The sequence below is a fragment of the Molossus molossus genome, unplaced genomic scaffold (assembly GCF_014108415.1).
Source record: "Molossus molossus isolate mMolMol1 unplaced genomic scaffold, mMolMol1.p scaffold_m16_p_19, whole genome shotgun sequence".
NCBI lineage: Eukaryota > Metazoa > Chordata > Mammalia > Chiroptera > Molossidae > Molossus > Molossus molossus.
The window spans coordinates 17,248,885-17,276,071 of NW_023425354.1; the positions used below are offsets into that span (position 1 = coordinate 17,248,885).

Sequence of the window (27,187 nt, forward strand, 5' to 3'; positions counted from 1 at the left end):
CTCAACTTTGACTTCTAAAATTCATATTGAAATAATCATTTCTGTGATATTTTCATTTCCAAGAGCTCTTTTTAATCTCTAAAATTTAAAATTTATCCCGGTCAGTGTGGCTCAATGGTTGAGCGTTGACCCAAGCACCAAGAGATCACTGGTTCGATTCCAGGTCAGGGCACATGCCCAAGTTGAGGGCCCGATCCCCAGTGGGGACGTGCAGGCCAATCGATGTTCTCTCTCATCGATGTTTCTCTCTCTCTCCCTCTTCCTTTCTCTCTCTTTAAAAACCAATAAAGGAAAAAAAATCTGGCATCAGAGATAGTAATTTATTACTAAAAAAAATAGGTAAATAAATAAATAAAATTTAAAGTTTAAATTCCCTTTTTAAGTTGCATCCTGTTCTTGTTTTATAGATGAAATAATTAAGGACATGAGAAATAGTTTTGTTTTCTTCTCTCATATCACACAGGTTTCCTCCAAGTTAATTTTTCTATTTGTTTTGGTTGTACACTGTTTTATTTTAGATGCTTTAATCTAATGTCTGGTGGTGTGTGGCTGAATGCTCATATTTAATACTGAGCTGCCTCTAGGCACTGTATGCAGCTGTGAGTTGTTCACTGTGGCCTTTACTATATGGTAATCTGACTTAGTTTTTTTTTTTTTTTTTTTTACTAATCTTTTTTTTTTTTTTTTCATTTATCTTCAGATAGAATGGGAGGGAAAGCGGAGGAAGAGAAAGAGAGAAACATCAACGTGAGAGAGACATATCGATTGGTTGCCACCCACACGACCCCAGCTGGGGCAAGGACAAACTGCAACCCAGGTGTGTGCCCTTAGTGGGAACCAAACCCAGGACTCTCTGGTCTGCAGGCAGATGCTCTAACCGCTGAGCAAAACTGGCCAAGGATGTTGATGAATCTTTGATGTCACTTTCTTTAGTTCTTTTGGGCTGACAGACTCCCTAGAGAAGCCTCTCCTCCATCATTGAGAGTACAGACTTGACTGACAGCTGAGGCTAGAAGAAGGCTAGGGTCTAGAGGCAGTATCTTCACATAATGAAAATTTTCACTTAGAGTACATGTTATTAGTATGGAACCCCTACTTTCAACTGAACCTGGTTTCCTCCAGACCAGAGACCTTACGTTGTATCCTCCCTAAAGAATAAGCTTCCTGCCCAGCCACTGTGGCTCACTAGTTGAGCGTCAACCCATGCACCAAGAGGTCACCAGTTTAATTCCCGGTCAGGGCACATGCCCAAAAGGGGGGCATGCAGGAGGTGGCCAATTGATGTTCTTGCATCGATGCTTCTATCTCTCTCTCCCTCTCCCTTCCTCCCTCTCTAAAAGAAAATCAAAAAAGGGAAAAAAAAGAATAAGCTTCCATTTTTTTTCTGCCAGGATGGAAGAACCAGAATTTTGTCAGCATGTGTGGGCAACTGGGAGCCTAACATTTTCTAATCATATTTTCAGTTAATCTTCCTATTTTTAGCCCCTTCCTTCCCCACCAATTCTAGAGGTACCTGGTGCCACCAATTCCTGAGTCTTTTATGATGGCTAAGTTAAGATGGGGTTTATGGTTACTTATTTCTGTAGCTGTATTAATTTAATCAAGCATCCGATTTATTTGGTCTATCTGATTTACCATCCACAATATTATATTCATTCTAAAGTTGGCTTCCTTGTCCTGGCCGGTTTGGTTCAGCGGTTAGAGTGTCGGCCTGCAGACCAGAGAGTTCCAGGCTCGGTTCCCGCTAAGGGCATGTACCTTGGTTGTAGTTTGTCCCCACCCTGGTTGGGGTCCTGTGGGTGGCAACCACTTGATGTGTCTCTCGCACTGATGTTTCTCTCTCTTCTCCCCTCCCTCCCACTCTATCTGAAGATAAATGCAAAACTTTCCTCAGGTGAGGACAAAAAATAAAAATACATAAATAAATAAAGTTGGCTTCCTTTATGATGACAGGATTGCTGCCAGTTATAATCTGAATATAAGTTTTCATGTTTAAGGGTAGCAGAAGAGAGATACTCACCCAAATATTAAAAAAAAAAAAGCAGCAGCAGCAGCAGCAGCAGCAGCCTGTCTCATTGGTATAATTGTGACAGTTTAGGAATATGCCTATTCCTAAAATTTACCTGGGAATGCCATGTTCTGATTGGCTTAGGTCTGGATTCCTAAACCCATCTTGTTTGTATTGGTTATCTATTGCCACATAACAAATTACTCTAAAACAACACGGATTAAAACAACAACACACATTTATTATCTCTCAAGGTTTCTGTGGGTCAAGAACAGCTTAGCTAAACAGCGTTGGTGTGGGATCTTTCATGATGCTTCATTCAAGATGTCAAGTGGAGCCCTGGCCAGTTTGGCTCAGTGGTTAGAACGTCAGCCTATGGTCCAGAGAGACCCAGGTTTGGTTCCCGCTAAGGGCACATATCTCGGTTGCAGTTTGTCCCCGGCACTGGTTGGGTCGTGCGGGTGGCAGCCACTCGATGTGTCCCTTTCACATCTATGTTTCTCTCTCTCTCTCTTTCTTCCTCTCTCCCCTTCCCACTCTATCTGAACAAAAAATGAAAAAAAAGTCCTTGGGTGAGGATAAAAAAAAAAAAGATGTCAAGTGGAGCTGCAATCCTCTGCAAACTCAACTGAGGCTGAAGGATCCCCTTCCTAGGTGGCTCACTCACATGGCTGATGCCTCAGTTCCTCTCTTCAGTGTCCTTTCCACAAGGTGGCTTGAGTATCCTCACAACCTGGTGGCTGGCTTCCCCCTGAATGAATGATTCAAGAAGGAGAGTGTCAAATGAAAGCCATGTCCTTGGATGTAACAGCATCATTTCCACCATATTCTATCTGTTAGGTGTGAGTCACAGTAGAGGAAGAGAATTCCTCTTTTCCAATAGTTTCTATTTCCTGTGCCAGATTAGGGAAGTTTTCAGTCATTATTTCTTCAAATAGGCTCTCAATCCCTGGCTCTCTCTCTTCTCCTTCTGGTTACCCCTATAATGCAAATACTGTTATGCTTGATGTTGTCCCAGAGGTCCCTTAAACTATCCTCATTTCTTTTATCGTTTTTCTTTTTGCTGTTCTGTTTGAGCATTTTCTACTACGTTGCCTTCCAAATCACTGATTCAGTCCTCTGCTTCATCTAATCTGCTGTTGATTGCTTCTAGTGCATTTAAAATTTTTTTAATTTAATTTTTTTCCATCACCATTTATCCCCACTATGCCCACTTTCACCTCCACCCATGTTTCTCCCCCCACTTCTAATGCAGTTTTCATTTGTTATTTTATTCTTCATTTCTGATCTTTTTTAATGTTTTTTTAATGTCCTTTTTTTTTAATGCTTACTATCTCTTTGTTTAAGTTTTCACTAAGTTCCTTGAGCATCCTTATAACCAATGTTTTGAACTCTGATAGATTGCTTGCCTCCATTTCATTTAGTTATTTTTTTGGAGATTTATCCTGTGCTTTCATTTGAAACATGTTCTTTGTCTCCTCATTTGGGCTGCCTTTCTGTGTTTGTTTCTGTGTGTTAGGCAGATCTGCTACATTTCCTACTCTTGGCAGAGTGGCCTTATGTAGTAGATGTCCTGTGAGGCCCAGTGGCACAGTCTTCCTGATCACTTCAGTTGGGTGCTCCAGGAATGTCCCTTGTGTGGGTTGCATGTGTCTTCCTGTTGTAGTTGAGCCTTGATTGCTGTGGGCACGTCAGTGGGTGGGACTGACCCTAAGGCTGACTGGCTATGAGGATTTGTCATGGCCACAGCACACAAGCTGCTGTGTGGGGGCTAACCCCAAGAAGCAGATTTGCGTGTCACATTATTTCACTTATGTGTGCAACCTAAAAAACAAAATACAGAAACAAGCAGAACAGAAACAGACTCATATAGATACAAAGAATATTCTGACAGTTGCCAGATGGAAGGGAAGTTGAGGGGATAGGTGAAAAAGGTGAAGGGATAAAGGACTATAAATTGGTAGTTACAGAATAGTCATAGGGGTGTAAAGTACAGCATAGGAAATATAGTCAACAATACTGTAATAACTGTGGGGTCAGATGGGTACTAGATTACTGGGATATCACTTTGTAAGTTATATAAATGCCTAATAACTGGGTTATACACCTAAAACTAATATAATATTGTATGTCAAGTGTAATTCAAAAATGAAAACTTATTTTAGAAAATGAAAAAACAACACTAACTCTTATTTTATGAAGGTTAACATTTGTCACTATAACAATGAAAATAGAATGTAGTAGTTCCTAAAAGCAGATTAAAAAACTAATCTATGTAGCCAATGTCAAGGACAGGGAAAAGAAAGAAAACAAGAAAATGCAATGAGTGCACAATGTGAACCATGATGGTTCTAATAAAACCAGATATACCAGTTATTAATATATGAAATATATATATTTAAAGGTGAGCCCTGGCCGGTTTGGCTCAGTGGTTAGAGCGTCAGCCTGCGGTAGAGAGAGACCTGGGTTCGGTTCCTGCTAAGGGCATGTACCTCGGTTGCGGTTTGTCCCCAGCCCTGGTTGGGTCGTATGGGTGGCAACCACTCAATGTGTCCCTTTCATGTCGATGTTTCTCTCTCTCTCTCTCTCTCTCCCTCCCACTCTATCTGAAAAAAATATCAAAAAATGTCCTCGGGTGAGGATAAAAAAAAAAAAAAAAATGTGATTTGCAATATTGCCCTGGCCGGTTTGGCTCAGCGGTTAGAGCATCCGCCTGTGGTCTGGAGAGACCTGGGTTCGGCTCCCGCTAAGAGCATGTACCTCGGTTGCAGTTTGTCCCCGGCCCTGGTTGGTCGTGCGGGTGGCAGCCACTCGATGTGTCCCTTTCACATCGATGTTTCCCTCTCTCTCTCTTCCTCTCTCTCCCTCCCACACTGTCTGTACAAAAAATAAAAAAATGTCCTCGGATGAGGATTAAAATAAATAAATAAATAAATAAAAAATAAAGGTGAGATACAGCTATATTCTGTATTGACTTTGAAAACTGATGAGTTAGCCCTGGCCAGTTTGGCTCAGCGGTTAGAGTGTCAGCCTGCGGACCAGAGAGTCCCAGGTTCGGTTCCCGCTAGGGGCACATACCCCCCCCCCCAAAAAAAAAATTGATGAATTGTTGAGAATAAAGTAGAAATCACAACTAATAATACTGTCTTTCTGGGAACAAAGCGTGTCCTCCCTTTTATATCCCTTTATTGATTTGTGGCTTTTTTCACATAGGTCTTTCACATTTCTTATTGATTTTATTCTTCAATAGTTTGTTTTTATTGCTTGTATAATCTTTCCTTTCCATTATACTTTCTAAGTTGCTCTGATTATTATATCAGAAAATCACTGCCTCTGTTGGCAGGAATGTAAATTAATGTAGTATAAAATACTTAAAAGTTTGGTGTAAAAAATGATTGTATCTTTCCAAGTAGTTGGATCTACAGGAAGGAAGACAAGAACATCAGAAGTTGTAAGCAGGAAAATATAAAAGAATGTTTTCTTTCTCCCTATAATATACTTAAAAGACCATTTAAAACAAACAAACAAACAAACAACAAGGAGAGGCTTATAATGAAGGTAGAAAGAAAAGATATGACAACAAAGTATAGGAGGGCAGGTAAATTTATTTGTAAATTTTTATTTGCTTGAAAGTTATTTAATTGTGAAGCAGAAAGAGTTAGATAAGTAAGGATATGGGTTAAATAGAAAATGAGAAGTATGATGAGATACAGTATTGACTCTAAATAGACTTTGATAAGTTAAGAATATATATTATTAGCCTTAGAGAAAATATCAAAAATAATAATAAGAGGTATAGCTAAGAAGCTAATAGGAAATAAAATTAAATATTAAAATAGATTATCCCTGGCTGATTTGGCTCAGCACTTAGAGCGTCAGCCTACGGTCCAGAGAGACCCGGGTTTGGTTCCTGCTAAGGGCGTGTACCTTGGTTGCAGTTTGTCCCCGGCCCTGGATGGGTCCTGTGGGTGGCGACCACCCGATGGGTCCCTTTCACTCGATGTTTCTCTCTCTCTCTTTCCCTCCCACTCTGTCTCAACAAAAAATGGAAAAATGTCCTCAGGTGAGAATAAAAAACAAACAAACAACAAAAAAATAGATTATTATTCCATTTACATGACATTCTAAAGCAGACAAAAAATAATCAATAAGGTCAAGATGGCGGCGTAGGTAAACGCAGTATGGCGTCCTCCCACAACCACATCCAAGTTACAACAAAACTACAGAACAACCACCATTCAAAACCGCCTGAAATCAAGCTGCATGGAAGTTCTACAACTACGGAATTAAAGAAGCTGCATCCAGACTGGTAGGAGGGGCGGCTGCGCGACGGGCTGGTCCCACACCCACGTGTGGCAGATAAAAATCAGGACACCTCGGCTGGGAAGGTCCTTCCTGAGGACTGAGGGGTCCCCGTCCCACACCAGGTGCCCTGCTCAGGGTTCCAGTGCCAGGAAGAGAATCTCCATAAATTCTGGCTGGAAAAACCAGCGGGAACTGAGGCTCAGGGAGGCTGACGTGGCTGGAGCCCCAGGCAGCTCCTTAAAGGGCCCGCACACGGACTTATCGGACTCTCTCCCGCTAAGCTTGGAGGGGAGGCAGCTGGAGGGGCACCAGAGACATACAGGGAAGAACTGAGCTGTTTGGCACTGGAGCAGGGCTGGAGAGGGGGCTTTCTCCAGAAAAAATGCTGTCAGAGGCCTTTGTTCCTTTGGTGAGCCCTTCCCTGGGGCGGCAGACAGCTGCCATATCTGGGACTCCAGCAACCTGGCTCACACTGGTAGCCCCGCCCTGCGGACTCCCTGAGGCCCCGCCCCGCCCCATACAACTTTCAGGCCCACTCAAGCTGTTGCCACTTGCTTAACCATAGGATTGGCCTGACTTGGATCCTGCTTCAGGTTTTCCTAAATTTTTTCAAATGAGCAGCATCTGGTCTCAGCTAGCCCCATACCGCTCGTTAAGTAATACACAGAAACAAACACAGGGAGGCAGCCAAAATGAGGAGACAAAGAAACAGGTCCCAAGTGAAAGAACAGAATAAAACCCCAATAAAAGAACTAAGCGAAATGGAGATAAGCAACCTAACAGATGCTGAGTTCAAAATACTGCTTATAAGGATGCTCAATGAACTTAGTGAGAACCTCAGTGAACTTAGGGAGGGCCTCAAGAGCATAAAAAGGGACCAGTCAGAAATGATGGATGCACAGTCAGAAATGAAGGAGGCATTAACTGAAATAAAGAATAATTTACACAGATTCAATAGTAGAGTATGTAAATCCAAGAAGCAAGCCATTGATTTGGAATATAAAGAAGAAAAACGCCCAATCAGAACAGCAAAAAGAAAAAAGTGAGGAGAGTGTAAGGAGCCTCTGGGACAACTTCAAGCGTGCCAACATTCGCATCTTGGGGGTGCCGGAAGGAGAAGAGAGAGAACAAGAAATCGAAAACCTGTTTGAAACAATAATGGCAGAAAACTTTCCTAACTTGGTGAAGGAAACAGACATACAAGTCCAGGAAGCACAGAGAGTCCCAAACAAGATAAACCCCAAGAGGCCCACACGAAGACACATCATCATCAAAATGCAAAAGGTTCAAGACAAAGAGAGAATCTTAAAAGCAGCAAGAGAAAGGCAGCTAGTTACCTACAAGGGAGTTCCCATTAGGCTGTCAGCTGATTTCTCAAAAGCAACTTTGCAGGCCAGAAGGGAGGGCAAGAAATATTCAGAGTGATGGAAAGCAAGAACCTACAACCAAGATTACTCTATCCTGCAAAACTGTCATTTAGAATCGATGGCCATATAAAGACTTTCCCAGACAGGAAAAAGTTAAAGGAGTTCATCACCACCAAACCGTTATTATATGAAATGATGAAGGGTCTTTTTGAAGAAAAAGATAAAATATATGAACAAACAAAATGGCAATGAATACATATCTATCGACAATGGAATCTACAAACAAAATGAACAGGTAGAACAGAAACATTCTCATAGATACAGAGAACATTTTGTTGGTTGCCAGATGGGAGGGGGTTTGGGGGAATGGGTGAAAAAGGTGAAGGGATTAAGAAGTACAAATTGGTTGCTAAACTGACAAACCTCAAAGGGAAAGGGGCTGGGGCGGTGGGAAGAATAAACCAAAGAACTTATATGCATAACCAATGGACACAGACAATAGTGTGGGAAAAGGCGGGAGGGAGGCGGGAGTGGGGAGGAGGGAGTCAATGGGGGAAAACATGTGGAACATCTGTACTACATTCTACATTCAACAATAAAGATTTAAAAAAAAAAATCAATAATACTAGAAATCACATCAGTGGTTGCTTAGGGTGGGGCATTTGGGGAGACTGACTACAAAGGGGCACCAGGGAACTTCTGGGGAGATGAAAATGTGCACCTTGATTGGGATAGTAGTTATATATATATACATGTGTACATTTGCCAAAAGTCATCAACCTGTACACTTAAAATGCATATCTTTTATTGTATGTGTTACGCCTTAGTAAAGTTGATTTTTTAAAAACGTATTGTATCTTTGACCCAGTAACTACACTTGGTGCATTCAGCTTTGGGAGACATCTGTAGTTTTTGCTTGCCAGACATTCCTGACCTCATCTTTTGGTAACCCCACTTGATTTTTTTCCCCTTAGGTAACTATCCCTTTTCTGTTGGATGTAATGTACCCAATGAGACTCTCTACCCCTAGAATTTGAATATTTTTAAAAAAAATATTTTTTTCTTTATTGATTTTAGAGAGAGAAGGGAGAGGGAGAGAGAACATTGATTGGCTGCCTCCTGCATGCCCCCCACTGGGGATTGGGGCCACAACCTGGGCATGTACCATAACCAGGAACTGAACCAGTGACCTCTTGGTGCATGGGTCGATGCTCAACCAGTGAGCCACACTAGCCGGGCAAGAATTTGAATCCTGAGTCATGTGGTCCAAGGACCAAAACTGGTCCATGCCCATCACTGCTGTGCTTTTCACCTTTTTTTTTGGATATTTTTCCACTTTTTGTACAGATAGAGTGGGAGGGAGAGAGAGGAAGAGAGAGAGAGAGAGAAACATCAACGTGAAGGGACACATCGAGTGGCTGCCACCCGCACGACCAACCAGGGCTGGGGACAAACTGCAACCAAGGTACATGCCCTCAGCGGGAACCGAACCTGGGTCTCTCCGGACCGCAGGCCGACGCTCTAACCGCTGAGCCAAACCGGCCAGGGAGCTTTTCACCTTTTGGATCTGAAGATGTCCTTCAGAGATAGATTTCTCTTTCCTCCCTCAAAGGCACTCTCTGGTATATTGAAACTTTCAGCCCCTGTGACAGGCTGTCAGTAGCCATCTCTGGGAGGCTGTTTAAGGCTCTTGGGCACACAGAAATGATTCTGTTGTCCTGAGCAACTCTTGGGCTGCTCAAAGCCCTTCACAGATGCTGGTTACCCCCACATAATTAAAGACAGCTATTCTATTATTCCCATTATCATGCTGGGGGGCCCTGTGATGTTGTCAAAGGCCCATCTGCCTGGACCCATCAGGCAGCTGTTGCCACTGTTCATTCTTACTGCCTTTCTGGACTGGACTTATGAAAGGTAACCCACATCTATTCATTCCTACTCTAGGACCCATGCAGAGGTGTGGGGGTAAGGGGCAGTGGTAGTGAGGGGACAGGGTGTAAGGCACTTCCTCTATAATCACATTTCTACATTTTCTACTTTGGGCTTTCCCTGTTCTTCCTTTCTTCTTCCCAGGGAAACAGGCTGCTGTAAGGGATGGGGAAGCTCTTTTCACCAAATCTACAGTATTGTCTATGGCATAAGAGTTCTTTCTGTTTCCCTTCAGGGCCTAGACGTTTGAAATGCAAAAGCAAAGAAAAGGCTCCTTGTTTTCCTCCTCTGTGTTCTCTCACTTAAAACAAATGGGCATAGAACCATTCTATCTGCTGCCTCAATGGGGGGAAGGGTTGCTATTCATATTTTAAAACTGGTATCTTACCATATAAACAAGATGTATACAGTCATCCCTGGGCTTCACTCTATCGTGGTTTTTTTCAAATATTCATTAAAAATTTGACCGAGACAGTGAAAATGATACAGCACGCGCTCGGTTGTCTGAGTCAATTATACATTTCCATATTACAATTACAATTAAAATTACTCTACATTGCCCTGGCCGGTTTGGCTCAGCGGTTAGAGTGTCGGCCTGCGGTCCTGAGAGATCCGGGTTTGGTTCCCGCTAAGGGCGCGTACCTCGGTTGCAGTTTGTCCCCGGCCCTGGTTGGGTGGTGTGGGAAGCAGCCACTGGATGTGTCCCTTTTTTTTTTTTTTTTTTTTATCCTCACCCGAGGATATTTTTCCATTTTTTGTACAGATAGAGTGGGAGGGAGAGAGAGGAAGGGAGAGAGAGAGAGAAACATCGATGTGAAAGGGATACATCGAGTGGCTGCCACCCGCACAACCACCCGGGGCCGGGGACAAACTGCAACCGAAGTACGTGCCCTTAGCGGGAACCGAACCCGGGTCTCTCCGGACCGCAGGCCGACGCTCTAACCGCTGAGCCAAACTGGCCAGGGCTGGATGTGTCCCTTTCCTGTCGATGTTTCTCTCTCTCTGTCTCTTCCTCTTTTACCTTCCCACTCTAGCTGAACAAAAAATGGAAAAATGTCCTCAGGTGCAGATAAAAAAAAAAAATGAAAGACTTCAAAAAAAGAAATTAATGAAATTCTGATCCATGATACAACATGGATGAACCTTGAAAACATATGCTAAATGGGACATGTCTTCCCTATCTAGTCCTGCTGCTGGTGGTTCAGATTGCATGCCTCAGGACCTGGTCCTTTTTCTGGCTAGCATATGGCACAATAAACCCTTTATTTTAGGAAAAGAAAAGAAAACATGCTAAATGAAATAAGCCATATACAAAAGGACAAATATTATATCATTCCACTTATTTGAGGCACCTGGAAAAGACAAACTCATCAGAGGTTACCAGGGTCTGGGAAGAGAAGAAAATGAGGAATTATTGTTTAATGGGTACATAGGTTTTGTTTGAGAAGATGAAAAAGTTCTGGAAATGGATAGTGGTGATAGTTGCACAACATTGTTAGTGTACTTAATGCCAATGCATTATACATTAAAAATGGTTAAAATAGTAAACTTTGTGTTATGTATATTTGACCACGATTTTTTAAAAAAAGAAACAGTATTTTAGCCCTGGCAGTGTGGCTCAGTTGATTGGAGCGTCATCCTGTACATCAAAAGGTTGCCGGCTACGTTATAGGTTTGATACCCGGTGGGGGCACGTACTGGAGGTAGCCAATCAATGTTTCTCTCATACATCGATGTCTTTCTCTTTCTCCCTTCCCCTATCTCTAAAATCAGTAAAAACATATTCTCTTGTGAGGATTTTTTTTTTCTTTATTGATTTTAGAGAGAAGGGAAGGGAGAGGGAGAGAGAGATAGAAACATCGATGAGAGAGAACATTGACTGGCCACCTCCTGCATACCCCCCACTGGGGATTGGGCCCACAACCTGGGCATGTGCCCTGACCAGGAATCGAACTGGCGACCTCTTGGTGCATGGGTCAACGCTCAACCACTGAGCCACACCGGCTGGGATCTGGTGAGGATCTTTTAAAAAATGAAACAATATTTTAAAGTGTGTTTTAAAAATTTGTTTAAAGGAAGTAAATATTTCGCAATACAGAAAACTTTTTTTTTTCTCCCCATAGAAAGATAGGAAGGTCTATTCATTTATTAATCCAATTCCTGAATGCTCACCCTATGTCTGCACTAAGCTTAGTATTGGAAATGCACAATATTTATTGTCCAGCTGTTGGGGAGATAAGGCATCCACATGGGATATAATTAAATTATAACATAAGACATAATTTTTTTTTTTATGCCCTGGCCGGTTTGGCTCAGCAGTTAGAGCGTCAGCCTGTGGTCCGGAGAGACCCGGGTTCGGTTCCCGCTAAGGGCATGTACTTCGGTTGCAGTTTGTCCCCGGCCCTGGTTGGTTGTGCGGGTGGCAACCACTCCATGTGTTCCTTTCACGTGGATGTTTCTCTCTCTCTCTCTCTTCCTCTCTATCCCTCCCACTCTATCTGTACAAAAATTGGAAAAATGTCCTCGGGTGAGGAAAAAAAAAAAAAAGACATAATTTTTAAGAGATGTTATAGGGCAGATTATAATATGATTCCTTAACTTTTTCTTTTCTCTTAAGTTACACATTCTTTTTCCTTATGACACCTTCTCATGTCTTCAACTATCATAAATAATTATCAAGGTTTTATTTTCCACTTTTGAAACTTCCAAATCTCACTGTGTATCTTATGTATCATCCTTAAAAAATCCAAAATTGGACCCAACTCCTCAGCATGTTATTAAGCAAGTAATGGCCTTGCCATTATTTTGTTTTCTAAGTTAAAAGTTGGTATCTTTTGCATGGTCTAACTAAAATGATTGGTGGGGAGTTGGAAGTGGGTTGGATCCACTTAGAATAATTGTATTTCTATCAGATGGCTCAACAATTATTATTATATGACTATATCATTTTGCTTATGGTTTATCTTGTCCCCACTTTCTATTTAATTGAAAAAGTCATAACTTTTAACTGTCACAAATAAAGAACCACAACTTTGTTTCACAATTTTTTATGTTGTTTTTACATTCTGATTATTAGAATATTTCCCAGAAGCTGGAGGTGTCATGTCAAGGTAAAATGAACCCACTTATGATTGTTCAAGTAAATCTTTTCAAGTGTTATTTTCCTATGAACTTTATTGCAACTAAAAATACTTTGAGAATTGACTTATATTAGGACTGTTAGAGCAGTATTACATCCAAAACCACCTCATTATCTCCTCCTCAGTACTTTCAAAATATCTTGTGAATATTCTACCACAGTGTTTCTAGTATTACTATTGATTGATCCTTAATAATATTTTCCAAGAATGATCTTTACACTTTTATTCCATACACTGGGCAAGCATTAGCAGTACATATCCAAAACCACTTAGACCTTCTATGCTGATTCTCTACTTCTGATTGTCAGTTAAGTAGGCAGACTGTGCAAATGTGGATAATGGTAATGAGAGATGAGAATCGGGCCAGATTTTTCTATCTGCATTGTTTCCCCAAGTGACAAGAACTTGTTGGCAAAACCTTGTTCTGCTCTTTGTTGGTTTCAAGTTACAGAACCCAGTCATTTTGCCTAAATGGTGTGCGGTGCCATAGGTATGCCTTGACAACTCTATTGATGAGATCCATGTGATGGTTGGTCTGTTGGGTGTTGAATACTAACTTCCTTGTTAAATTACTAGAGCAGAAAGATGTTGCATCAAGTTCTTAAAATCCAAGACTTGGAAAATTAGGTTACATAAATAGCAGATGTTCAGGCTGAGAAAGGAAGGAAGGAAGTTGAAACAAGTATTCTTAATTATTCAACAATCCCCTGAAGCAGGGACTAGTATGGGAAAAAAATTGAAATCTTCACTTTTATCCTACTACCAAGTCCTATGACCACTATTCTTTAAAGAGATACTTTTATTTATTTTTATTGATTTTTAGAGAGAGGAAGAGAGGGACGGGGAGAAGGGAGAGAGGGGAGGGAAGGAGAAGGGGAGGGGTAGAGAGAGAGAGAGAGAAGGATCGAATTATTTTTCCACTTATTTATGCAGTCATTGGTTGATTCTAGTCTGTGCCCTGCCCCGGACCAAACCGCAACCTAGGCTTACAGGCAACCTTGGTTTATAGGGAGGACGCTCTAACCAACTGAGTAACCCGGCCTGCGCGCCACTATTTGTTAATTCCATAATCCAAGCTATCCTCCTACTAAATTCTTCTAAAGAGAAGTCCTTTTCCTTTTTTTTTGGTAAATTTTGTTCGGAAAAAGAAATAATAGTTTTAAAAAGTTAAAACGGTGCGAATGGTTAAGTCTCCCTTCCATCCTACTAATCCCTAGATCCTGGACCAAAGGTTCTTAACTTGGTTTAGGAATCCGAGTCTCAGGAAGGGTTTCTAGAGTAATATGAATTCTCTGAGTGCATCATTTTCAATGTGCTCGTATTGTGCATTTGTGTGAGAAGAGGATCCAAACTTTTACCTGAGCCACGTAAGGATCAGTGCCTAAGGCAGGTTCTGATGCGTCAGACTGACTCGGAACGTGCAGGTAAAAGCGCTGCAATAACTCGTCCCAGTGTAACAAGTCTAGCCGCATCCACACAATCGCGGCCCCTTGGAAAGGACGTTCTCTGTGGTAGGGATCATCGCTCTTTTCTTTCCAAGTTTTCCGCCTGCCGCATTCCTTCCCTCCAGCGCGTCGGCGTGCGCTGACGTCATGACGGCGCACACGCAGCCCCGCCCCTGCAGGGATCCGCGCTGGGACGGAACCCGGGTTTCTCTTAAATCCGAATGTGAGGCCTTGGCCCGCCGTGCCCAGCTCCTTGGCTCGCTCTACCCCTGGGCCTCCGTCCGCTGCCGCTGCCCCATAGCTCGCTCCGGAGGAGCCAGGGCAGTCGTGCCGTTCTGCCGTGTGCCCGCGTGGCTGCCGCCGCCCCTCCGAATCCACCGGGGCCGCAGAGGAGTTCGCTACGGAGGGAGGCGGGGGCCTTCGGGAGGAGGAGGAGGCGGAGGCGGAGGAGGCGGAGGAGGAGGGAAGGAAGATGGCGGCCGTGGAACTAGAGTGGATCCCAGAGACTCTCTACAACACCGCCATCTCCGCCGTCGTGGACAACTACATCCGCTCCCGCCGAGACATCCGCTCCTTGCCGGAGAACATCCAGTTCGATGTTTACTACAAGGTACGGACCGTGGGCCTGCTCTCTGCTCGCCTGCCGCAACCCGTGCGGCCGCACCCCCTTCCACGTTTGCGAACCCCGCGGTTAACCCCTCACCCCGGTAGCATGAAGGCCTCCCGAGACATCTGGTGCGGCTCGGGGTTGCTAGTATAGAAACAACTTATATCCATATTCTTTGTCTTTCAAGCTCTTGGGCCTTGACTGGTATGTCTTCCAAGGGAGTCTTTCCCCATTTTGGTGTTCCTCCTACACTGTGCCCCTGTGGGTAGGCCTTTGCGTGGACTTCCTCTATTTTGCCCCTGTCCCACTCAGTCCTTCCCTTCTAGCTTGTGTTTTGGGATATTTTCTGACCTCTCGTCCCAATTAATGTCAGCATCAGCTGGACTTTTTGCTCTGCTCCTCCCTACCCCCTGCCCCCCCCCCCGTCCCCTTTCCTACTTTCTCCTCTCGCCTCCCTCCTTTCCACGTATTTTTTTTCCTGCTTCGTGTTCTTTGCTTTCTCTATTCTCATCCCAATTGAGAGGCAGTTGAGGAATTATTGGAAATAGTCGTGTGCCTTATTCGCCTATTCTTTAAAGCTTTGGTTTTCGTTTATACTCGGAGTTAAATTGGGGATTTTATTAATATGGGAGTGTTGGTAAACTATTTGAAAGGAAGGGGGGAATCCTTCCTAAAAAAATACTTTGGAATTTAAATTGTGTTCATGTATTTGGAAGTTGCAATCTTGCAGCATTCCTAAATCACCCCCCAATCTCAACAAAAAGTCTCCAAGGAGTTTCAGGGTAAGAGTCTTTAGACGTGGACAATTTTTCAGTGTTTAGAGAGGGAGGAGAACTTTATGGACTTGGTGCCTCCCTTTTCCTCTTCCCCCACATCTGAATGTGAACAGTGGGTTTATTATTCAGTTCTTGCCTTGAATTGGCATGGATAACTCCAATTCTCCAGTAGCCACCAATACAAAATTTAACCAAAAGTAGAGTATGATTTATTTTTTAGATCTTAAATATTTCCTCTTGCTTTGTAAGTTGGCTGGAACAGTGTAAACTGATATTTAACAGATGTGTATGTTCTTATATATATATGGCAGTTGTTTTATTGGGAAGATTGCCTGCTTTCTCCACCCCTGAATAATTTTTCAGAAAGCAGCCAACTTGCTGCATTCTACTAAATCCAATTGCTTTACACTAATTCTAGAAATTCAGATGTTTTTCCCCCTAAATATTTGGAGAAGATTCATTTTGATCATTCATATTATTATTTGGGGAGGGGAGTTTAGAGAAAAACCTTCATTCCAAATCCTGTTGATACATTGACTTTTGTGTATATCTAAGGAAATATTGTATATTTAAGATTCATTCCTCTCAGGGAACGGGTGAGTTAGAGTTGTCTTTCTCCATTGAGAGACTTCAACTTTGTGTGTGTGTGCTAACTGTCCATTTTATTAAATCATGTGCAATCTTTTACACTTTTAGAGGAAAATTATTGGAAATTTTATCAAAGTACATTTAGTAGTTAAATTCCCTCAAAATACTTGGATATCGTCTAGTAACTTGCTTCTAATTGAAGCTTTTCATTTGAAGATTATTAGTGAGTATGAAGAGATGGTGTTTTGGCCACATTTTCTGTTTCACATAGTTCATAAAGTTTTTTTGTTTTTATCTTCACCTGAAGATATTTTTACATTTATCTCCATATAGATCGGGGTAGAGGGAGGAAGAGAGAGAGAGACAGACAGACAGACATCGATGTGAAAGAGACACATTGATTGGTTGCCACCTGAACGATTGCAACCGAGGTACGTGCCCTTGGTCAGAATTGAACCTGAGACTCTCTGGTCTGTGGGCCGATGCTCTAACCACTGAGCAACCGGCCAGGGTCAGAAAGCTACATTATTTTAAAACAGCATAGCACTGCCTGGCCAGTGTGGCTCAGTGGATTGAACATCATCCCATGAACTGAGATGTCTCAGTTCAGTTCCCGAACAGGACACATGCCTGGGTTGCAGGCTCCATCCCCAGTAGGGGTGCAGGAGGAAGCTGATCGATACATCTCTCACACATTGATGTTTCTCTCTCTCCCTCCCTTCCTGTCTCTCTAAAAAACTGATAAAAACATATTTAAAAATAAGTAAATAAAACAGTGTAGCACTGGCACAAGAACAACACAAAGAAATTGATTTGTAGAACATACTAGATACGAGCATTTGAGATCTTGCTTTCCAGCAATTGTCATCAGTTGTAGCTCAGATAAACTCTTATAAAAATGAAAAATTTTAAAAAGAGAACAAAATAGACAGTCAAGATAGAAACCAAAGCATATTTAAGAATTTAGTGTAAGACAAAATTATGAGACAATGCTATATTTTATTTATTTTTTAATTAAAAAAATTTTTTTTCTTTATTGATTTTTTGAGAGAGAGGAAGGGAGAGGGGGAAAGAGAGAGAAACATCAATGAGCGAGAACATCAATTGATCACCTCCTGTATGCCCCACTCTGGGGATCGGGCCCACAACCTGGGCATGTGCCCTAACCGGGAATTGAACCGGTGACCTCTTGGTGCATGGGTCAACACTCAACCACTGAGCCACACCAGCCGGGCACCATGCTATATTTTAAATAAATGGAGTAAACATACAAAAATACCTTGGGCAACTGAGTATTTGGAGAAGAAATGAGACCTCTACTGTACACTGCATACCAAAATGAATTCCTAGTGGTTAAAGATTTAAATATGGAAAATGAAATAATAAAAGTACCAGAATAAATTAATGGGTCAGAGGGAAATGACTGAAGTTTTTTGTCTTTAAATAAATTAATTTTAAGGTAATTTACAAATTTAATTTTTTATCCTAACTTGCGGACATTTTTGCATTTATCTTCAGATAGAGCAAGAGGGAGAAAGGGAGAGAGAAACATCAATGTGAGAGAGACACATCGAGTGGTTGCCACCTACACGACCCCAACCCGGGCCGGGGACAAACTGTAACTGAGGTACATGCCTTTAGTGGGAACCGAACCCGGGACTCTCTGGTCTGTGGGCCAACGCTCTAACTGCTGAACCAAACTGGCCAGGGCAGTAATTTACAAATTTTTATTTTTTATAATATTTTTTCCTTTATTGAGTAGAGAGAGAGGAAGGGAGAGAGAGGGAGAGACAGACATCGATGAGAGAGAACATTGGTTGGCCGCCTTCTGCATGCCCCTCACTGGGAATTCAGGCCCACAACCTGGGCATGTGCCCTGACTGGGAGTTGAACTGGCAAGCTCTTGGTGCATGGGTCGATGCTCAACCACTGTACCATACCAGCCAGGAGAGGTAATTTACAAATTTTTTAAATGTCAAACATAAAAATAAGTAATGTTGTAAAAAGTAAAGGTCCTTGTCCTGGCTGGTTTGGCTCAGTGGTTAGAGCGTTGACCTGTGGTCCACAGAGACCCAGGTTCGGTTCCCGCTAAGGGCATGTACCTCGTTTGCAGTTTGTCCCTGGCCCTGGTTGGTCGTGCGGGTGGCAGCCACTTGATGTGTCCTTTTCACGTCGATGTTTCTCCCTCTCTTTCTCTCTTCCTTTCTCTCCCTCCCACTTTATCTGAACAAAAAATGGAAAAATGTCCTCAGGTGAGGATAAAAAAAAGAAAAGTAAAGGTCCTCTGTTACTTTCTTTGCCAACACTGGAATACCGTCTTGGCATGGGGAAGGCTTTTCTAAGCATGAATTAAAAATCTAGGAGGAAAAAGAGAAATTGATACTTTTGAGTACATAAAAAATTATAAGCACATTTAAGAAAAAATTATGCAAATGGCATATGACAGATACGGGGTGAATTGCTTAATACAGAAAGATCTATTACTAATGAGTATGTAAAGGATAACCAACTCAGTTCCAGAAGACCTGAACAGCTAGCACTTAGAAGGGGAAAATATGAATGGCCAGTAAACATCAAAAGATAATCAACTGAGTCCTGGCTGGTTTGGCTGAACAGAGCGTCGGCCCACGGACCAAAGAGTCTCGGGTCCAGTTCTGGTCAAGGGCCCGTACCTAGGTTGCAGTTCGGTCCCTGGCTCTGGTTGGGGTTGTGTGGGAGGCAACACATACACTGTCACCTGATTTATAAAAGAGTTACACAGCAATACAGTGGGTAAAATAAAATTTAAAAAATGGTATTAGTCAATTAGGTATCCATATAGGGGGAAAAGTAGCATGACTTTACCTTACACTAGTGATTTTCAACCTTTTTCATCTCATGGCACACATAAAACTACTGAAAGTCAGTGGCAAAACAAAAAATAGATTTTTTTGCTGATCTGACAAAAAAAAAAAAGGTATAATTTTGATTCATTCACACCAGATGGTTGTTGTTGGCTGTTGTAATTTTTTATTTGACAGTCTAAGGGAAAAGTGGTCAGTGCCTTTGCAGACAAACAAAAACCCCACCACCTTTAGATACTTACTTGGATATATTCAAAGAATTTAGTTGCCCTGGCCGGTTTGGCTTAGCGGTTGGAGCATTGGCCTGTGGTCCAGAGAGACCCGGGTTCAGTTCTCGCTAAGAGCACGTACCTTGGTTGCAGTTTGTCCCCGGCCCTGGTTGGGTCGTGTAGGTGGCAACCACTTGATGTGTCCCTTTCATGTCGATGTTTCTCTCTCCCCCCCCCCCCCCCCCACTGTATCTGAACAAAATATCGAAAAATGTCCTCAGGTGAGGATTGAAAAAAAAGAATTTAGCTTGTTCTAGACCAACCTAATTCTTTCCAAATAAAAAAAGAAAAATAGGTTGCCCTGGCCAGTTTGGCTCAGCAGTTGAGTGTTGGCCTGCGGACCAGAAAGTCCTGGTTCGGTTCCCACTAGGCACACGTACCACAAAAAATAAATATAAAAAAAAAGTAAAAGAGGTCAACACAATACTGATACCTAAATCTAAGATAAAAAGAAAGTCTCTAGCCCTGGCCGGTTTTGCTCAGTGGTTAGAGCGTCGGCCTGCGGTCCTGAGAGACCGGGTTCGGTTCCCGTTAAGGGCACGTACCTCGGTTGCAGTTTGTCCCCGGCCCTGGTTGGGTCGTGTGGGTGGCAACCACTCGACGTGTCCCTTTCACGTCGATGTTTCTCTCTCTCTCCCCCTCCCACACTCTATCTGAACAAAAAATAGAAAAAGTGTCCTAGGGTGAGGGGATAAAAAAAAAGAAAGTCTCTAGAACACCTCATTTTTGAGCCATGAGGCAAAAATTCTAGATAAAATAATTGCGAATGCAAGTCAACAAATCTGTTCATATAATTTACCATATTAATAGGACAGAGGAAAACTATCATTATATTTTTCTTCCATTGAACTTAAGGAATACACATTGACATTCTAAACATACACCTAATCAAAAGGTAATTTATACACATACCTAAACAAAAATTCATAGTGTTAAAACACTTTAAAGCAGTCTGATTAAAATCAGGACTATAAGAAGTTATCTTCTATTATCAGTATCATTAAATTTTTGTTGTTTTTAATCCTCACCCGAGGATATTTTCCATTGTTGTTGTTGTTTTTTTTTTAAGATAGATGGGGGGGTGGGTGGAGAGAAACATTGATGTGAGAGAGACACATTGATTGGTTGTCTCCTGAACTACCCCAACTATGGCCGAGGATTGAACCTGCAACCCAAGTATGTGCCCTTGACCCGATCGCCCTAATGAGCTAAATCAGCCAGGGCTCATTAAATTTTTTTAAGTAAAAACTTTCATACTTAGTTCAGGAACTATATACTGCATATTCAACATTCTTGAAGTGCTAACCAATACAGTTAGAATAAAGAAAAAGCCAGCAAATCAACTGAAAAACCATAGCAATGAAATAATTCAGTAAGGGGAATGATTACGCATTTGTAATTAAAATTCAGTTGTTTTTTTCCTAATCCTCACCTGAGGATATTTTTTTCCATTTATCTTCAGATAGAGTGGGAGGGAGGGACAGAGAGAGAGAGAAAAAAAATGTGAGAAACATCCATGTGAGAGAGACACATCGACTGGCTGCCTCCCACATGACCCTGACCAGGGCCAGGGACTGAACCGTGACCGAGGTATGTGCCCTTCACTGGAATCAAACCCACACACAACTCTTTGACCTGTGGGTTGACACTCTAACTGCTGAGTCAAACTGTCCAGGGCAGAATTCAGTTTTTCTATATGCGGTATAGGAAATAATATATGTTACTCAAAATAACAACAGAAAACACGCCACAGGGTAAATCCAAAAAGAGGTGTACAGAAATACAAAGACTTTAATAAATGTCAAAAAGACATATTTTGTTCCTAGATTGGAAGATTTAAGGTTTTCTGCTGACTTTCTACATCTTTACATTCAATGTAGACTTAATCAGAACTTAAAAAGCATATTTTGGAACCACTTTTAATAACTTAAAAATTCATAATGGGGGGGAAAGTTTGTTTTTTAATCTTCACTTGAGGATATTTTTTTCTATTTATCTGCAGATAAAGTAGAAGGTAGGGAGAGAGAGAAAAAAATCTATGTGAGAGAGACACATTGACTGGTTGCCTCCTGCATGACCCTGACTAGAGCTGGGGACAAACTACAACTGACGTATGTGCTCTTAATCGGAATTGAACCCGTGACTTGTTGGTCCATGGGCCGACACTAACCACTGAGCAAACTGGCCAGGGCACATTAGCTTTCTTTTAGCTTTATCTCACCTCATGACTTATGCACAGACAGGTAAGTTGCTCCTCCACATAAAACACTGGTACCATGATTCTTTACCTGGATAATTTGTAACTCATCTTAAAGGTTTCAACTATTATGTCATTTGATTCCCCAATCTAATTTCTGTTTTCCTGTTAAACTTTCTCATTCCTCCATAGTAGGTAGCATCAAGATGTGTATGCACACATTCCCTTAAATAATAATTTATTAAACATGTCACTGCATTACATTCTGCAACCTATTAGTTGACCGTTGTCACCACTGTATCCCCAATACCTAGCTCAGTGCCTAGTGTTAGATATACACTCAGTGTTTCCTGAATGCATAATCCAAATTGGTAGCGATCTACTTTGGATGGAACTCAGAACCTAAGGATAAAAAATTTGAGACAGTCTCTACTCTGGAGTTTATCATTATTTATTGAAACTGCTCAAATTCATCTGATGAATTTGACACTAAGAAAAACCCCAATTTCACACACAGTTACTTATTGTCTACTCAAGCACACTGTGAACACCTTAACTAGAAACATTTACTAGGCAGTCTCATACCCTGTCTCTGCAGTACTCTATATAGAATAACACTCATGCAGTAACTCTGAGAACAACTTTGAGTACAAACTTAATAACCTAGAGTCATGAAGAATAAAGCGCCAGCCCTGGCCAGTTTGGCTCAGAGGTAAGAGCATCGGCCTGCGGTCCAGAGAGACCTGGGTTCGGTTCCCGCTCAGAGCACGTACCTCGGTTGCAGTTTGTCCCCGGGCCTGGTTGGTTGTGCGGGTGGCAGCCACTCGATGTGTCCCTTTCATGTTGATGTTTCTCTCTCTCTCTCTCCCCATCTCATTCTGTCTGAACAAAAAATGGAAAAATGTCCTGGGGTGAGGATAAAAAATAAAATAAAAAAAGAACATAAAGCTCCAGTGTCAAAATGGAAAAATCAAGAACAAATTCTAGCCCTGGCTGGTTTGGCTCAGCAGTTGGAGCATCAGCCCGTGGACCAAGGAGTCTCGGGTTTGATTCCGGTCAAGGGCACATACCTCGGTTGCAGTTTGTCCTTGGCCCGGATCGGGGTCGTGTGGGTGGCAGCCAGTCGATGTTTCTCTCTCTCTGCCCCCCTCTCTTCCTCTCACTCTATCTGAAGTTAAATGTAAAAATATCCCTGGGTGAGGATAAAAAAATCCAAAAAACAAAGTCTCAATAATAGCTGCTTAAATTTATACAGAAAAGTGAGTGTTTCCTATTTTAACATAAAATATTTTACCAACTTAACTCTGCATATTCATTACGTGAAACTCTTAGCTTACTGAACCTGTTTTATCTTTGTGATTTTCATATCAAAGGCAAGATATACCAAGGAACATTCTACTTATAATTTGTTTCGTTTTTTTTAATCCTCACCAGAGGACATTTTTGCATTTATCTTCAAATAGAGCTGGAGAGAGAGAGGGAGAAAAAGAGAGAGAAACATCGATGTGAGAGAGACACATCGACTGGTTGTACCCGCACAAGCCCATCCGGGGCAGGGACAAACTGCAACTGAGGTACGTGCCCTTTGCGGGACCTGAACCTGGGACTCTCTGGTCCACAGGCCGACGCTCTAACTGCTGAGCCAAACCGGCCAGGGCTATAATTTGTTTTTATTAACTTAATAAATATCAGGAACATTTGTATAAAGCACTGTATTAAGGATATGGTGGTGACTATGATCACCACAATAATAAAGTCAGTAGGAATTATTCTTTGATCTCAAAAAATTTAGAATCTGTCAGAGCAGACAGTGTTCACAGATTATACAATGGAGGTAGACAGGGTGTTTTCTTTTCTTTTTTATTTATTTATAAAAATATTTTTTCTTTACTGATTTTTAGAGAGGAAAGGAGAGAGAGAGAGAGAAAAATAGAAACATTGATGAGAGAACATCAGTTGGCTGCCTCCTGCATGCCCCCCACTGGGGATTGGGCGCATAAACTGGGCATGTGCCCCAACCAGGAATTGAACTGGCGACCTCTTGGTGCATGTGTCGATGCACAACCGCACAACCGCTGAGTGACACCGGCCCATCTAAGCAGGGTGTTTTAAAAACACAATAAAACACTCTTTCTAAGGATAAATTTCAGCTGAATTTTAAAGAACAGGAGTAAAGCTTCTAGCAATATGGTAGATGACACACTTGAAAACCTTTCAAATGTCACAAAATAACTTTTAGATAGTCAAGTTTAAAACCAAGGGCAGAAATTCCACAGCTGCCAAGAATTAAGAAAAGACAAACTCGCCCTGGCCAGTTTGGCTCAGCAGTTGGAGCGTTGGCCTGCGGTCCAGAGAGACCCGGGTTTGGTTCCCGCTAAGGGCATGTACCTCGGTTGCAGTTTGTCCCCGGCCCTGGTTGGGTCGTGTGGGTGGCAGCCACTCGATGTGTCCCTTTCACATTGATGTTTCTCTCTCTCTCTCTCTCTCTCTCTCTCTCTCTCTCTCCCTCTCTCCCCTTCCCTTTGTATCTGAACAAAAAATGGAAAAATGTCCTTGGGTAAAGATTAAAAAAGAAAAGACAAACTCAAAAATGGCTAGAAGGAAGAAAAACAGAATAGTTTATACCACTGAGTGGTTTTGGGCTAGAGTGCAAAGACCAGATGGGAACATGCCCAGGCAGCAGATCCTTGAAAGAGAAGGGACCTGGGACTAAACTACCTGCTTAAAGCAAGGAGTAAACAAGTCTAGAACATCTCCTACAGCCATAAAGTCGTCTATGAAAAACAGAAACCTCCAGCCTGAGACATACATAAGTATGCAGTCCAAATTCATGCTACCTAGAGAATTTACTAACCCCAAACTCAGAATCTGACATTAAAAATTGACCTGAAACAGTGAAATCCATGAAGACCCCCACAGAGACAAAGGCTAGAGGAATGATAAAAATGTTTTATATCTTTGCCACCAAAATCTAGATTGCAGGTAACTGTATTGTCTATAGGACAAAAAAAATCTCATTTCTTCAACAGATAAATTACAAAGATATGAAAACATACAGGAAGAGAACCAACCTGTAGATCAAGAGAGATTTAAGAGAGATGTCAACCAACAGCCAAGGTTTAATGACATTCTGGATTCTTATGTTATCACTTATCTCTTCATGATTTTTTTTATCCTCACCCGCGACCTTGTTTTTTTTTTTTTTGCATTTATCTTCAGATAGAGCAGGAGGGGGAGAAGGAGAAAGTGAGAGAGAGAAACATTGACATGAGAGAGACACATCGAATGGCTGTCGCCCACACGACCCCAACCAGGGCCAGGGAAAAACTGCAGTTGAGGTGCGTGCCCTAAGCAGGAACTGAACCTCGGACTCTCTGGTCCAGGGGCCGACGCTCTAACCACTGAGCAAAACTGGCCAGGGCTCTTTATGATTTTTGCCTGTGGTATAATGCTTAGAAAGGCAATGTTACCAGGTAGCTTTTAACACTATGATTTAATTGTTTAATATTTAAAACTTTCATAAATCTGGAATTTATTTTTGTTATACTTTGTTAGGAGGCATCTTTGTTCCTTATTTTTATGCACTTTTTTTTTTTAATCCTCACCGGAGAATATAGTATTTCTGTTTATCATCAGATATAGTGGGAGGAAGGAGGGAGGGAGGGAGGGCGAGAGAGAGAGAAACATCCACTGTTTGCTTCCTGCATGACCCTGACCAGGGCCGGGGTGGACTGCAACTGAGGTACTTGCCATTGGCCGGAATCAAACCCGGTACTTATTGTCCCTGGGCTGATGCTCTAACCACTGAGCAATACTGGTCAGGGCACTATATTGTTTTAATTGTATTTTTGTCTGTTTTCATATCTTAGGGAGTTAATTTACCTATTTTCTTATTTTCCTCAAGGTGCCAATAGCTCAAAGTAGTTGATAGACTCCTTTAATAGCCTCATTAATCACTCTTGTATGTTTTGCTCAGTGGTTAGAGCGTCGGATCTCGGACCAAAGAGTTATGGGTTTGATTCCAGTCCCATACCTCAGTTGCGGTTTGTGCCAGGCCCTAATCGGGGTCTTGCGGAGGCAGCCAGTTGATGTGTTCTTTTCATGTCGATGTTTCTCTCTCTCCCTACCTCCTGCTCTATCTGATGATAAAATAGAAAAATATCCTCAGATGAGGATTAAAAAATAAATAAAAAGCTTGGTCAGTATGGCTCACTGGTTGAGCATCGACCCATGCACCAAGAGGTCGCTGGTTTGATTCCCTGTCAGGGCACATGCCCTGATTGTGGGCCAGATCCTCAGTAGGGGGCATGTGAGAGGTGGCCAATTGATCTTTCTCATCATGTGGGAGGTGACCAGTTGATGTTCTCTGTCATCAATGTTTCTGTCTCTCCCTCTCTCAGTAAAGAAAAAAAAAATCAATAAAAACATATTCTTGGGTATTTGTTTATTTAAACATTTTTTTTTCTTTATTGATTTGAGAGAGAGAGGAAAGGAGAGGGAGAGAGAGATAGAAACATCAATGAGAGAGAACATTGATTGGCCACTTCCTGCATGTTCCGCACTCAGGATTGGGCTCACAACCTGGGCATGTATCCTTACTGGGAATTGAACCAGCAACCTCTTGGTGCATGGGTCGATGTTCAACCACTGAGCCACATCGGCCGGACTCTAGTGAGTATTTAAAAAGAAAAGCACATGGATGTAAGGACCAACTTCCTGGGTGCAGATTCTTACTTTATTTGTGTGATTTTGAGCAAGTTATTTATTATTATTATTATTATTATTGATTTGAGAGACAGAGAAGGATTTGTTGTTCCATTTATTTATGCATTCATTGATTGCTTCTTGTATGTGACCTCACTGGGGATCAGACCCTCGACCTTGGCATACCTGGATGATGCTATAACCAGCTGAGCTACCGGGCCAGGGCTCGAGTGGGTTATTTTAACTTTATTTGCCTCAGTGTTCTCATCAGTATAAGAATAGAATGAGTTATTGATAAAAAGCACTTACAACACTGCTTGGCATATGTATAAGATTTCTGTAAAAATTAGATGCTATTTTTATTCTGGATCAGAATATAAAAATCCCATTCATAAAATATATACATTTGCATTTTTAAAAAATTTTTTTAATTTATTTTTTTGTTACAGGTGTTTCTCCTTTTTTACCCCATTGGCACCCCCCTCCCCACCCTACCCCCACCCACATTTGCATTTTTTTGATAAACCTGATAAAGATGATTTGAAACAATTAAATCATAATTCTGCCTCCATAATTTAAATGTGAATCCATTTTTAGCTAGAAAAATTGAACAGCTGATTTAAAAAAAAGATGCTTGTGTTTGTTAATATGGTATATTTACAGTCCTAACAAGGATAGCAACTTTTCTGAGTTTTTGTTTCAAATCTCATTTAATAGGATATACCAATTTTCAGCTCTGGCTGGTTTGGCTTAACAGAGCATCAGCCTGCAGATCAAAGAGTCACAGGTTTGATTCTCGTCAAGGGCACGTACTTCCGTTTCAGTTTGATCCTGGGCCTGGTCAGGGTTTTGCAGGAGGCAACCAATCCATGTGTCTCTCTCACATCTATGTTTCCTTCGCTAGCTTTCTCCCTTCCTCCCTCCCACTCTATCTGAAAATCGATGTAAATATCCTCGGGTGAGGATTTAAAAAAAACCTATAAAGGATATACCAGTTTTCAGTTATTAA

At 41.8% G+C, this 27,187-nt stretch overlaps 1 protein-coding gene across 2 annotated transcripts in view; it reads left to right on the plus strand.

The window, feature by feature from the left end:
- The first annotated feature begins 14,375 nt into the window (after positions 1 to 14,375).
- Positions 14,376 to 27,187, plus strand: part of APPBP2 (amyloid beta precursor protein binding protein 2) — a 54,433-nt gene continuing 41,621 nt past the window's right edge. The window contains exon 1 of one of the 2 annotated variants that reach the window (XM_036268416.1): positions 14,376 to 14,804. In XM_036268416.1, the coding sequence (XP_036124309.1) occupies positions 14,667 to 14,804 (138 nt within the window). In that variant the 5' untranslated portion in view covers positions 14,376 to 14,666. Of the gene's footprint in view, positions 14,805 to 24,505; positions 24,592 to 27,187 lie in introns of those variants that run through there. The other variant, XM_036268417.1, reaches the window with a different exon arrangement.